At 41.0% G+C, this 12,588-nt stretch overlaps 1 protein-coding gene across 4 annotated transcripts in view; it reads left to right on the top strand.

Moving 5' to 3' along the window:
* wizb (WIZ zinc finger b) overlaps positions 1 to 11,610 on the top strand; it is a 32,670-nt gene extending 21,060 nt beyond the window's left edge. The window contains exons 15-18 of one of the 4 annotated variants that reach the window (XM_085453428.1): positions 5,929 to 6,229; positions 6,574 to 6,739; positions 7,185 to 7,556; positions 7,643 to 11,610. In XM_085453428.1, the coding sequence (XP_085309554.1) occupies positions 5,929 to 6,229; positions 6,574 to 6,739; positions 7,185 to 7,556; positions 7,643 to 7,652 (849 nt within the window). In that variant the 3' untranslated portion in view covers positions 7,653 to 11,610. Of the gene's footprint in view, positions 1 to 5,928; positions 6,230 to 6,573; positions 6,740 to 7,184 lie in introns of all 4 variants that reach the window. The other 3 variants (XM_085453430.1, XM_085453431.1, XM_085453429.1) reach the window with 3 other exon arrangements.
* Positions 11,611 to 12,588: the final 978 nt, after the last annotated feature.

The raw sequence follows: 12,588 nt of genomic DNA, 5'->3' as shown, positions 1-12,588 counted from the left end.
TTAATGTTAATTTGAACAAAAAAAAAGATTCATCAGTCGTATCAGACTGATTTTTGTTCAGATTCTTGTGTAATTTGGCATAACATCAGCTTTTTTCCATTTCCCTTCCTTAAGAATGGCTTCTTGACAGCCACCCTTCCACTGAGAGCATTTCTGATGAGCCGTCAGTGAACAGTAGATGGATCAATTAAAAGTCCAGATGCATCTTTCAAGTCGTGTGTCATCCCTTTGCTGGATTTTTCTGTTTCACACGACTTTGAGATACTCTTCATCTGCTCTACTTTTAAAAAAAAATGCCTCATTGCACACCACGACAAGACCACTTTACAAAATTGCAAGAAGGTCTGGCTCCTTAAAAACAAAACATAAAGAAATGAGCGGTGGCTCAAGACACACACCACTGTAGGTAGACATTAAATGCATGAACCACAGCACTCAGACTTTCCTTAAAGTCTTAAAGTGGAGTAAATATGGCTATTTGTAAGCAGGTATAGACTTCATATTGGAAAGGTATGGCCTGTGTCTTATTTGTCTGTTTCATCTTTTGTTCCGTCTCTCTCTTTGTGATCATTGCCGCTGGCTGTAATGGGGGTCACCGCCCCTGATGCTTCTGTTAACACTGGCTCCAGAAATTCAGTGTTTGTCTGGTTCTACACTTTACTGGTATGATATGTTGGAATGATTCTAACCAATATCACAGGAAAAAACCGCAAAACAATATTGGTGTCATCAACCCAGTGAGCCTGGACTGCCTTGGATGAAGAAATACCGCATTAGCACACGTTTTGAACACCCACATTCAGACAACTTTTGTGATGATAGCTCTTTTTTATAGACATGTAGACCAACACATTCTGACCAGTCAGTAAGGCCAATATAACTTATATAAGTAAGTTTGCTGATCCAGGCACTATTTGGGATAATTGATCTAATTGGAGCTGTTTTGGCAAAACGTTTTGCCACTAGTCAGTTGGCAGTATTGCCCTTTGGGCGATAAAGAGGCCTTTCTAACACTTTCTGTAGCGAGCTAAACCTGTCTGTCCTTGATTGAGAGATCAGTCGCTCGTCCTTGGAGATCTTTTCGGCTTAGTTGCATACACAGCATGACAGGTTTCCAATGATTTAAGTCAGGGGACCATAAGAGCCCCATCAAAGCCTTTAGTGTTTCTTCAAGTACATCATCGTGGATTTTAAGGTCTGCTTGGGCCAACTGTGCTGTCGCAAAAGTCGCCTCTTTAGTTTCAGTGTCTCAGCTGTGTGACATTTAAAGCTGGAGATTTGTTGATATTTGGGGGAATGATTCTTAGATTTTCTTCATAGTATATGTGCTGTTTTCTTAGGTAAATGTTGGGTAGACTACTCTTCTAAAAGAGGAAGTTTGACATCATTAAAATGTATTTTCTGAGGTTGTATTTATTTACAAAAACTTTGTATCTGTACACTATAGCAAACAGTGTGTATTCTTTGAGACTAGATGACACAAGTGAAGAGTGGATGTGCACATATCCAGCTTTATTGTCTGTTTTACTGTAAATGGGAGCATACTTCCCAACAAGAACAGTGAGGTATATGAATCAGAACCTGAAACTAGCAATTTAGGTGGTAAACTCATTAGAAAAGCGTTTAATGAGCTTATAGATCAAGGGTCATTTTCTCAATAGACTTTTATACATTCTGACTTACAATCATTATGCAGCCGCACATTCCTTCAGTGCCTATTCAAAATGCAGGTTTAAGGTACTTTCTCATTTGCTTGACTTTTCAGACCCAGAGGCTGTGTCTCTTCAGTATATTTAGCTAAAAGCTAGTTAGCTTCACTGGGGTCATGCGCCAGAGCATATCTTGGCTAGTACCTGCCACACAAACACATAGACACAATTGCAGCACATACTTAGCACATTAAATGGAATCACATTATTATTTGTTTTAATTATATTTACCTATAAACATTTAAAGGTAAGTGCACTGGAATAAGTTTTTTTTAGCCAGGTTTTTACAGGAAACAAACAAATTAGTATACTCTAAGTAAATTTAAGTACTGCGGAAATAGCTTTAGGTAGTACATGAGTAATTTAAAGTATTGCATAACTTAAGGTATTTTACAGGAAAGAAGACAAATAATTCTGTAAGTAGTTTTAATAACTGCAGAATGTCTTGGTAGGTTTGCAGAAAAACATAATATTTCGCCATCTTGCATCGAATGCTGTGCTTTTTAACATCCGGGTGATATTATGGAGAGTCTTGGCATTGCCTAACTTCCAGGTATTTTACAGGAAAAGAGACACTCCTTTTCTTTAAAAGCTATGTTTTAACAGTGGTTTAATTCACCCATAACATGACCCTCACCCCGAAATACACAGCTTATGTACGATGTAAGTTTGGGAAATATTCCTCCAAAAGTTGATTCTGTTCATCTGGACGTAGCGTTTTGTGGGAGAAACGTTTCGTCACTCATTCAGGTGACTTCTTCAGTCTCAGCTGACTGCAGGTTTCCCCAATCTTATAAACAGTACATTTGCACAATGACTGAAACCAGCCAACCGAAGGAACAATGGGCTGGGAGGTCAGTTCCTTAATCAGAATTATGCAAATTCTCATGACCATTGATCAACAACCATGAGTACCATTCACAGAGAGTTGGGGAATGGCTGCAATCACAGCATTGTAAGATGGCAAAAGATGTACCCTTAGGCCCCCTCCTCAATTCAGAGATGGTCTTTCCCTTTTCACGTAAATGGCCTCCTTGACTCTGCGCTCAAACCAGCGTTCCTCCCTGTCCAAGATGTGAACATCCTCATCATTGAAAGAGTGTCCACTGGCCTGTAGGTGTAAATAGACTGCAGAGTCCTGGCCTGACGAGGTAGCTCTTCTGTGTTGTGCCATCTGCTTCGCCAAAGGTTGTTTGGTTTCCCCGATGTATAAATCCTGGCAATCCTCCTGGCACTTAACAGCGTACACTATGTTACTCTGTTTGTGTCGGGGGACCTGATCCTTGGGGTGGACCAGTTTTTGGCGCAGCGTGTTTTGGGGTTTAAAAGCCACAGAAACCCGGTGTTTAGAAAAAATGCGTCTCAACTGCTCCGATACTCCTGACACATATGGGATCACTACAGGTTTTCACTTGGGCAGCGGTTGTCCTTCTCTCCTGGATCGGCTGGAGCTTTCTTTTGGCGCCTTCCCAGCTTTGACAAAAGTCCAGCTGGGATAACCACATTTACTCAGGGCCTTCTTGATGTGCTGTTTTTCTGCCTCCCTGGCCGCTGTGTCTGTGGGGATGGTGTTCGCTCTGTGTTGTAGCGCCCTGATGACACCCAGGTTGTGCTCCAGTGGATGATGAGAGTCAAACCTTAAATACTGATCCGTATGTGTAGGTTTACGGTACATGTCAGCTTTGATCAGTGGGTTTTGGTCAGTGGTTGTTGCTCAATGGTCATGAGAATTTGCATAATTAAGATTAAGGAACTGACCTGCCAGCCCATTGTTCCTTCAGTGGTGCTGGTTTCAGTCATTATGCAAATGTACTGTTTATAAGATTGGGGAAACCTGCAGTCAGCTGAGACTGAAGAAGTCACTTGGATGAGTGATGAAATGTTTCTCCCTCAAAACGCTACGGCCAGATGAACAGAGTCAACTTTTGGAGATCTACTTACCTGGATGATTGAGCATGCATCAAGATAGGGAAATATTGTTTCTCCAAAATTGCAATAAATTTGCACACCACTTTAAATTACTTATGCAGTACTTAAATGTAATTACATTACATTACAATTTCTTTTCTTTTCTGTAAAATACCTTAGGTTATGCTATGCTTAAAATTACTCGTGTACTACCTATAATTGCATACGTAGTGCTGAAATGTACTTACTGGTATGATTGTTTAATTTCTTCCTGTAAAAACCTGACTTGTTACCACCTTATTCTGCCATTCCTGCCTTTAAGGAATTTGTTGGTAAATATTGTTATATTGTACTTTCAAATAAAATACACTGAAATAAAATTTTATTGCAGGGGAATTACACCCTTAGTCATGCGTTGTGTTATAAAGTGTTAACCTTTTTGCTGGTCTCCAAAACAACAATGGCTAGGGTTGTGGTTTTCACTGATGGTTGAAACTCCATCAGTGAGTTTTAAGTGTTGCCAATATCTGCAGTTATCCATGTTAATAGAACGAGTCTGATGCTCAGCTCAGCTATAGGTCCCCATTATTTGATGCATTGGTGTCAGTAGAAGCCCAAATTAGGTCCCCATATGTCTGCAGATCTTTTGCCTTCCTTATTAATCACATTTTTTTCATCCATTTGTTTTGTAAAGCTCATTGGAGGGTCTCTTAATTTCTAAGTGCTTTTATTGTAATCAGACTTCTAATTAGTGCTTTATACATGACAGGTGTGAGAGAAAGGTCAGCTGGGACAGCTGGATATATAGTGTGTAATACGGTAATTTTAAAATAAGTAGAGAGAATCTTTTCTGTTACAGCTGCCTAATTCATTAACACAGCTAGATTGGTTGTAGTTAGATGCACTGTCCAGACTGTAATTATTGTAATTATGTGCATGATTACACATTTTTTGCATACGTGCTGAAAGAACTAGGTGGGAGATAAAACCCTTTTAACATGTAGTGCTCAGATTTTAAGGGCTTAAACATTCTGTACAAAAGTCTTGAGCCACCCCCTCATTTCTATATATCTTGCTTCCAAGGAGTCCAGTAGTTCTCCAGGCTTTCTGAAGGTCTTTGAACATTTCTTTGTTGTGTCTACAGATAACGGACAACTTAGCAAAGAGCCAACTAGCCTGTTGCAAAAAACAAAAATTTCCCCATTATTTAACTGAATCTATTAAAAATGTCAAAGATTACACAGTTTGAGAGACATAAAATAGTATTTTTGTACCAACAAGGTGAACCCCCCAAATAATTAGGCTAAAATGGTGTGTTCTTAAATTGATTAAACTGGACAACTGGAGGACAAATGTAGTGGGCCTTAAAAACAACCTATAGCTGAAGTCCTTAAGAAATCCAACAAAGACCTGACACTGAGAGGTGGATCAGCCAGTGGTTCTGGGAATCTTGTTAGAATTGATGTAATTATAAATGCAGAAAAGTACAAATAGAGTTTGAGCCACCCTACAATACTGTAAAGTGGAAAGTGTCAGAACTGGACAAAATCGAGCACAGGACTTGTCAGATTATGAAGAGACAAAGTCAGTATCAATCTAAACGTCACCTCATACCTCTCAGACACAGGTGATCATCTTTTAACTAACTTTGTGCTGATTAACAGCTGCTGAGAACAATTTGTGTCCAGGTACTTATGAACCCCACTAATATGGGTGCTGTGTACTTGAAAGGGGCAAATTACAGCACAGTTCTCCTTATAGCAATATAAGCTTAATCTACTGAAAAAAGATAGACAGATGATGATGATATAAACCCACTTAAATTAAAGAAAGTGAAGATAAAACAACAAAAATTACAGTAGTTTAAATACTGTCTCTGCACTAAATAGGAGGCTAATGCTAGTTCCTGGCTAGCTTAAATTAGCATGTCAGTCCCAGCACCAGGCCAGGAAATTGTTGGCAGATATCCTCCCCAAAATGACTTCAAAAAAAGTCACATAACTTTTTAATTAGTAAGTAATGAGCTTTAGAGGAACTGGTGGTAGATTTTGTTACCTTTGGATAGAGCCAGCCTAGCTAACCGTCTACTTTTTTGCTTGAAACTAAGCTAACTCTTGCTTCCAAGTTACATATTTACTCTGTTCATATGCCTTATTGGTATATAGGAAGAAATTCAAAGTCTTATCTGGGTTCTTATTTACTTTTGTTAATGTGCCAGTGTTTCTGTTTACATGGTAACAAGTACACCAGGACTCGCCAGTCTTTTTGTAATTTACTGCTGATAGGATCACTCATTCTTTCCATGTTCCAGAAGAGCAGCTCACCGCTCACTGCGGATTCTGATCATATCCTCCCCATCTCATCGCAGAAGGCTTCCTCTTCCTCCTCCTCCTCTCAGTGGTCTTCTTCTTTGGCTGTCAGCCTGGTGCGTCCACTGAGCCACGAGGTCAGCCAGGGCTCTTCCAAGACTGCAGAGGAAGAAACTGGTACCAACTTCCAGGGTGCTCCCATCAGGGCTGGTCGCAGCAGTCCCAGTCTCTCGCGGCTCGGCAGCGGCCACACGCTTCAAGCACAGGTGGCGCGCAGTGAGCTCAATGTCCGCCTGCCTAGAGGTACGTGAGGATAGAGCATATGTCTTGGCTCTCAATCACATAGGTGCATACATATACAATGTATTATATATTCTCAAAAAATCAGTTGTTAATACTGGCATTAACAAGCCCTTGACAGGCGAAATTACCCTAATTTTTCCCTTTTTTCAGTCAGTGTTTAACCATTTTACATTATATTGTTAAGGAAATATTACAATGTTATACATCTTTTAGGTTTAGGCAGAAAACTGAACCCCTTTTGACTTTAAATGACTGAATTGCCTCTAAGCTATACTGACATTGAAGCATTTTGGTGCAGCTCTACTTTGCACCAACCTCCTTTGTTACCTCCTCCTCTTGCTCAGGTTTTGAGCGTCGGCCGTTGAAGCACCCATCTTGCCCGGACGGGACAGAGAGGGATAGCGGCCCTCCTAAGCCCCCGCGCACAGGCACCGTCCCCGCCCTGGTGCCCAAACCACCCTCCTACCCGCTGGTCAAAGTGGTGGGCAAGTTCTACACCCTGAAGTGCCGGTATATGAAACTTGTGTCTTGGGATATAGCTTTCCAGGACCCAGGAAAAACTGTTCAGGGCTCTTAGCATTAGAAATTTGGAGACTGTAGCATTAATAGGACTGTCTGCCTATGTTTTAAATAGTCTGTTAATCCCCCAAGCAGCAATCCCTGTTCCCACGCCCTGTCGAGCAGTACTCCACTTTTAGTTGCTAATGCACTATATTGAGAAGAGCGAACCATTTGGGATTTTCAGGGAACATGAATGAGTGCTTAAGTTCTGATATAGCTGCAGCACAAGTGGCAGAATGGGCCGCCCCTGAGAGACAGAGAATCTGGCTTAGCGGCATCGGATTGTGTTTTATCTCTTTGTGTTAGAGCATAAGTAGTTGCATTCATTTTACTGGCTATTGGTAACGCCGTAAGTGATAATTTCCAGCCTAAAAAGTGTGTTTTTGTTCATCAGATTCTGTGAGGTCGAGTTCCACGGTCCACTGTCGGTGCAGGAGGACTGGATCAGACACCTCCAGCAGCACATTCTCAAGATGAACTACAACAAGCCCGCTGCTGCCAAAGCAACAGCCACCGAACCACCTGCCCTAGCTGACGATCCTGTGCCGGTCCAGGCCTCTGTCCCAGCCTCCACCTCTACCTCCAGAACCACCTCTACCGCACCGGCTCTCACTTCCACCTCAAACAGCAACACGACTCCCAAGAGCCTCTCCCCCTCGCCCGTGGACGAGTGCGCTCCTGCCATCACTGCCACAGAGATAGTTCAAGTCTCAGAGGAGCAGCCAACCCTAACTCCAACTCCTATTCCTCTCCCCACCCAGACAGCGTAAGCTCACATTCATCACCTGTACTCATTTTATTTCTTCCAGTTTCTACTTGTTCACCCGTTTCTGTCCTTTGGCCTTCACAAAGTGGTGTTTAGGAGGAGCATTCTCCCTCCCAAAGAGCCCTCTGAGCCCCAAGCACCTTTTGAAGCAGCTTTCTAGACTGTTACTAAGTCCCGTTGCCATGAGAACGAAGCTCCACTGGCTTATCTGCACACCAGGGATGGGTGATTACGGGAAATGTCCAAGGTTATAAAGAGAGATGGACTAATGTTTGTGTTTGCCTTGTTTATATTGAATGTTCAGATGTGGATCGTTACTGTACCTCTCTCATTCACTGGGCGATTTAGGGTTTAATATAACCCTTTATTAAACTTTAACACCTTGTCTACTACAACCTTCCCTCCAATCTTCTACTTATGAACAGCGCATTAAAAGACCTGTGAGATTTTGACCATTGCTACCAGGATGTTGGTAGCTTTGACTGACTGAGATTAAGCGACAGTTCTAATCATGCTAGTCTTGCGGTTCAGACTTTAAACATGTGATAACACTTAGTGTTAATAAAGGCACTTTTAATGTGGACACTCAGCACTTAATGATACAATTTGAATAGGTTAATATGATATAGGGATGCACCGATATATGGGCCTAACACTGATATTGGTCGATGTTGGCCTCGTTGAACGATATCTGCTCATTGGCAAATAAGATGGGACTTACAGGAATCGGTGGCCTGTTGTGATTAAAGGGACACAGCATGGGAAATCCAGACTAAAGTCACAAAATTTTTAAATTAAAAATTCAAACTGTGCCTGATCTTTGAAATATTGTGGTTTGAATTGACCACAGGTAAAAGATGGAAAACATTGCCAGCATCACCTAGGAGGCAACTTTTTCTGGTTGACTGGCTCAGCTGTGGGGTTTTCCCCCAAGTGCAATTTATTTTCAGTTTATCCATCAGAAAATGTTCAATAAACTAAATTTTTAGGCATAGTTTGAATAAATATTCCAGACAGTAAAGTTAAGGTAACAAATATTGGAAATATTGAAAAGTCAATTAATAAATATTTCTTTGTTCTCCTAGAACGGGGGTCTGCAGCCATTACTGTCAAGAGAGACGGCTTTGAGCAATTTTTGTTCAAACCTATTTGAGGATTTTAATGAAACCTAAATTAAAAATGAAAGACACGAGTGAAGTATAAATTAGCATATCAACCTTACTAGTAGGGTAAATAATTAAAATCTTTATCACGTGTGAGGTACCGGTGATCATCCTTACTTTAACTTTGCACTACAGTAATTCCTTGTGTTGCAACATTTATAAAAATTTTAGAACTACAGTGAAAATTGATTACTATCGTTTTGGATTGCCAACAAAATGAAATAATTATTAAGCACTGGAAAAAAATTCAATTAGCATGTGTTTACTTGAAATTAGACATAAAGCTATACAGGCCACTGCTAGCGTTTTTGCAAATGAATCGCATTAGAAACCTTTTTGATAATAAAGTAACATCAACCAAACAGCTTTAAAATTAGTACAAGTAAAAATCCCCATTTTAAATTTAATGTTGACTAAAATTTAGTTTAGTAGGAGGCAGTGCTCCTTTTTCCCCCCTTCAGCTACAATCAACCATCTGATCTACAAACAATCACATTGATATCCGCTAATAAATACAAAATTTAAACTTGAGCTCACTGATATCAGCCAGTTGAGCCTATCTATATTGTCTTTTAGAACAACCAGTAAATGAAAATTAAACTAACGATGAGGTGGGAGAAACACCCTTCATGTTATGAATGTTATGAGTGTTGCACAGTTTGGCCACCAGAGGGCACTCTGCAACTTCACTGTTGGCTACAATGTATAGAATGCCACAAAAACAACAACCAGCTGATGCGATGAGTCGGGCAGGGCAAAGAAATAATTGCACATAACAAATGTTAGACAAATCTGCGTATGTTTCGTGCGTCTGAAAGCACAAAAATATTCGAGTTTTTAAAGCACCAAATATCAGTACCGGTGTCAGTCTTAAGAATCCTGTATTGTTCATGCGTCAAATTTAAAAAATGTGTCATAGGAAGTGAGCAAAAGAACCACAGGTTTGCAACCCCTGTCCAAGAACAACAAAAACATAAACAAAATTAGATAAATTGTTACCTGTAAGGTCCCGGAGTCAGTGCATCCCTAATGCGGATTGACAAAGACACATTCCGACTGACTGAAGGAACAAAAAGTGGAAGCACACCCAAAAAGGGAAACTCCTTACTCTATGAAGTAATACTCTCCCCAAAATATATGTTTCGCTTGAATGTAGCTTAAAGCACCTGTCAAAACCTTAAACGCACACATTCATACTCAAATCAAACACAGGCCCTGTACTACAAATCAGGTAACAGTTTTATCTTTCACGATGTTACCACTCCACAGCCTGCTGTTTTCAACAGATAGGGCTGCAGTTGCTTTTTAATCTTGGAGACGTGAGGCCACAGTATTCAAGGTTACACATCTCCATTCACAGTGTTGCCATTTTCTACCTGCCTTTTTCAATGTAACCCAAATTATTTATTTATTATGTTGCTTCTGAATGTGGTAAGCTAGGTCATTTAAAAGCTAGAGTATAACTTAGGAATGTTTTTGAAAATAGGCCGGCGGTGCGCTTTTATGCCAGCGTGTTCGTTTGTATGTCGGTGTACATACAGAGCAAATGTGCATTTGTTTCCCCATTTTAAAAGAGAGAGAGAGAGAGACAGACGTAAACGCGCTCGATACAAAGACACCTCATTAAGGTCAAAACGAACTAAATGTGGGAGCCTGTCTGGACTTACATGCATCCATCGTCTTGTTAGGATGTGCCAAAGAGCCTGTTTACTTCCCTGTCTTGCCTCTGTAAAAGCTGTTTACATTGGACCTGATGGTGGAGGAAACTCTGCACAGCTACCGGGTTCCCCCAGGGCCCCCCACGCAGAACAATGGACTGAATCAACGGTGGATCCCCCAGTTTTAAAGACTCGGGCTGCTGAAGCGGCTTCTCGTTTCCGTGGGGGTTAGATTTTTCCAATTAAACGTGAACACAAGCCAAACTTGATTACAAAGCAGGGCTCTGGAGAACCGTCAGCCCTCAGTCCAAATGCAGAAACGCAGTCAACCTCGGCCTCCTGAGGATCGGAGGTCTGTAGTCTCTCTCATATCAACCTTGAACCGAAGCAGTAACTCAAAGGGTCCATGTAGGCGGGCAACCTTTTAGAGTTTGTTCCAGTGTTGCCCATGCTTGAAACGTGACTGTTTGATCCAAACGATACCCTTAACCCTTTTATGGAGTATAGATGCATACTATATACAGTAACTACATGTACTTAAGAAACTGTTGATGCTAGTAGAGCCGTCTGCAGTTCTATTAGCGAGGTAGTTTAAAAATTAAGTGATCTTAATTCCTCTATTGTGATTTGATTTCAACATTTGATGCTATGTATTTTTTATTGCTCTGTGCATTTCTGTATTTGCAGTCCTGCAAGGTGAATCTTAGAGTATTTTTTATTTTATCTGTTAGTCTCTCCAAGCTGAAACTTTTGGTGCTGGCGAGTGCGTTGTAGGTCGGGAGCTGGTTGAGTGACTGAACGCGAGGAAGACCTTTTAATATGATTGTCACGTCCTGGTATCAAAAGGACTCTAATAAGCGGGCCTTAAAGGGGACCATTTTGCAAGGTGAGATATAATTCTTCCTGTCTGCATTCACAGAGTAATAGACACTGTTGCCTCCTGCAGGTTTGTGGCTGCACTGCTGCGTGAGGTGTGAATTGGAGACCGGTGCATTATTAGTTCCCTTTTAAGATCACCCGATTAAGCCTCAGCTGGTGTAACTGGCTGTTTTGTGTGCGCGCGTGTGTGCGTGTGTGTGAGAGTGTGTGTGTGAGTGTTAATAAAAAAAGATAGATGACGATGTTAACTGAGAAGAAAAAGATGCAGTCAAGAAAAGAACTGTACTGTACACGAAGGGTTAAGTTTTAAGTAAATCAACTCCAGAACAAACAATAAATGTGATTTCAGTTTCAGACACCGAATCTTTGTCTTTATTGTTATGTTGTTGCGTCACACGGCGGTGATGTTTGACGGCTGTGTCAAAAGCCTTTGGTTAATTGTTTTATCAAACCGCTAGGGGGAGCTAGAATACAAGCTCCAGTTTGCATTCATTTCAAGCAGGTTTGGGATGCACCCCAGCTGTAGGTGGCAGGGGGGGAATATTAGTTAGCAGTGTTTAAATGATCTCTGTCTAAATCACAGAGTGTAAATAATAAAACAGCAAAGTTACTTGAGAACGGTGATCAGGATCAAAATGCCACGGCTTCAGCAGGCGTCGATACACAGCCTTCAATTTTCATTCTTACCCCTGGAAAAGAACTAAAACTGAACACTGAGCTGCTCTGGGGGTTTTGATCATGACAGCTTCCAGAAGGGAAATCGAGTAAAGTGAAAAGGGGAAGCGGACACATTTGTGCATGCTCTAATACATGGGACCGATGTTAATAAAAAGAAAAACGCTATAACACAATATAATGAAAACTATCCACTTCTTCAGATTAATGTCAACACATGACATACGACGTGTGTTATTCCTCAAAAAAAAAACTAAACCAAAATGCAAAAGCAGCGTGTAAAAAGCTCCTGATCCAGCTGCCTGTACAATCAGCTTTAGCAGTGAGAACTTGAAGTAGTTGGTTTCTGTATGACTTTATGAGTCTCTCACATCACAGTGAAGGAATTTTCTTTACGGGTTTGCAGGAATTCATTTATTGATAGCTGTCTTAAGATCCCGCTCAGGTCGACTTTGACTGGACCATTGCAGCACTAAGCTTCTTTTCTTTTTCAGCCACTTTATTGTAGATTTGCCGCTGTGCTCAGGATCAGTTTCCTGTTCCATGACTTTGTTTCAGCCCAGTTTTAGCTGTTATTTGACTCCAGATTACTTTGGTGTAGCAAGAAGTTCATGCTGGACTCATCACCCCTTCACACCCTTTGTGTTTGTTCAGATG

Source organism: Copadichromis virginalis, linkage group LG4 (assembly GCF_057382275.1).
Source record: "Copadichromis virginalis isolate Kocher_CV1m ecotype Utaka linkage group LG4, C_Virginalis_male_GT1.1, whole genome shotgun sequence".
NCBI classification, from domain to species: domain Eukaryota; kingdom Metazoa; phylum Chordata; class Actinopteri; order Cichliformes; family Cichlidae; genus Copadichromis; species Copadichromis virginalis.
Note: the sequence above shows the minus strand (reverse complement) of the source record. Positions and strands in the feature narration are given on the sequence as shown.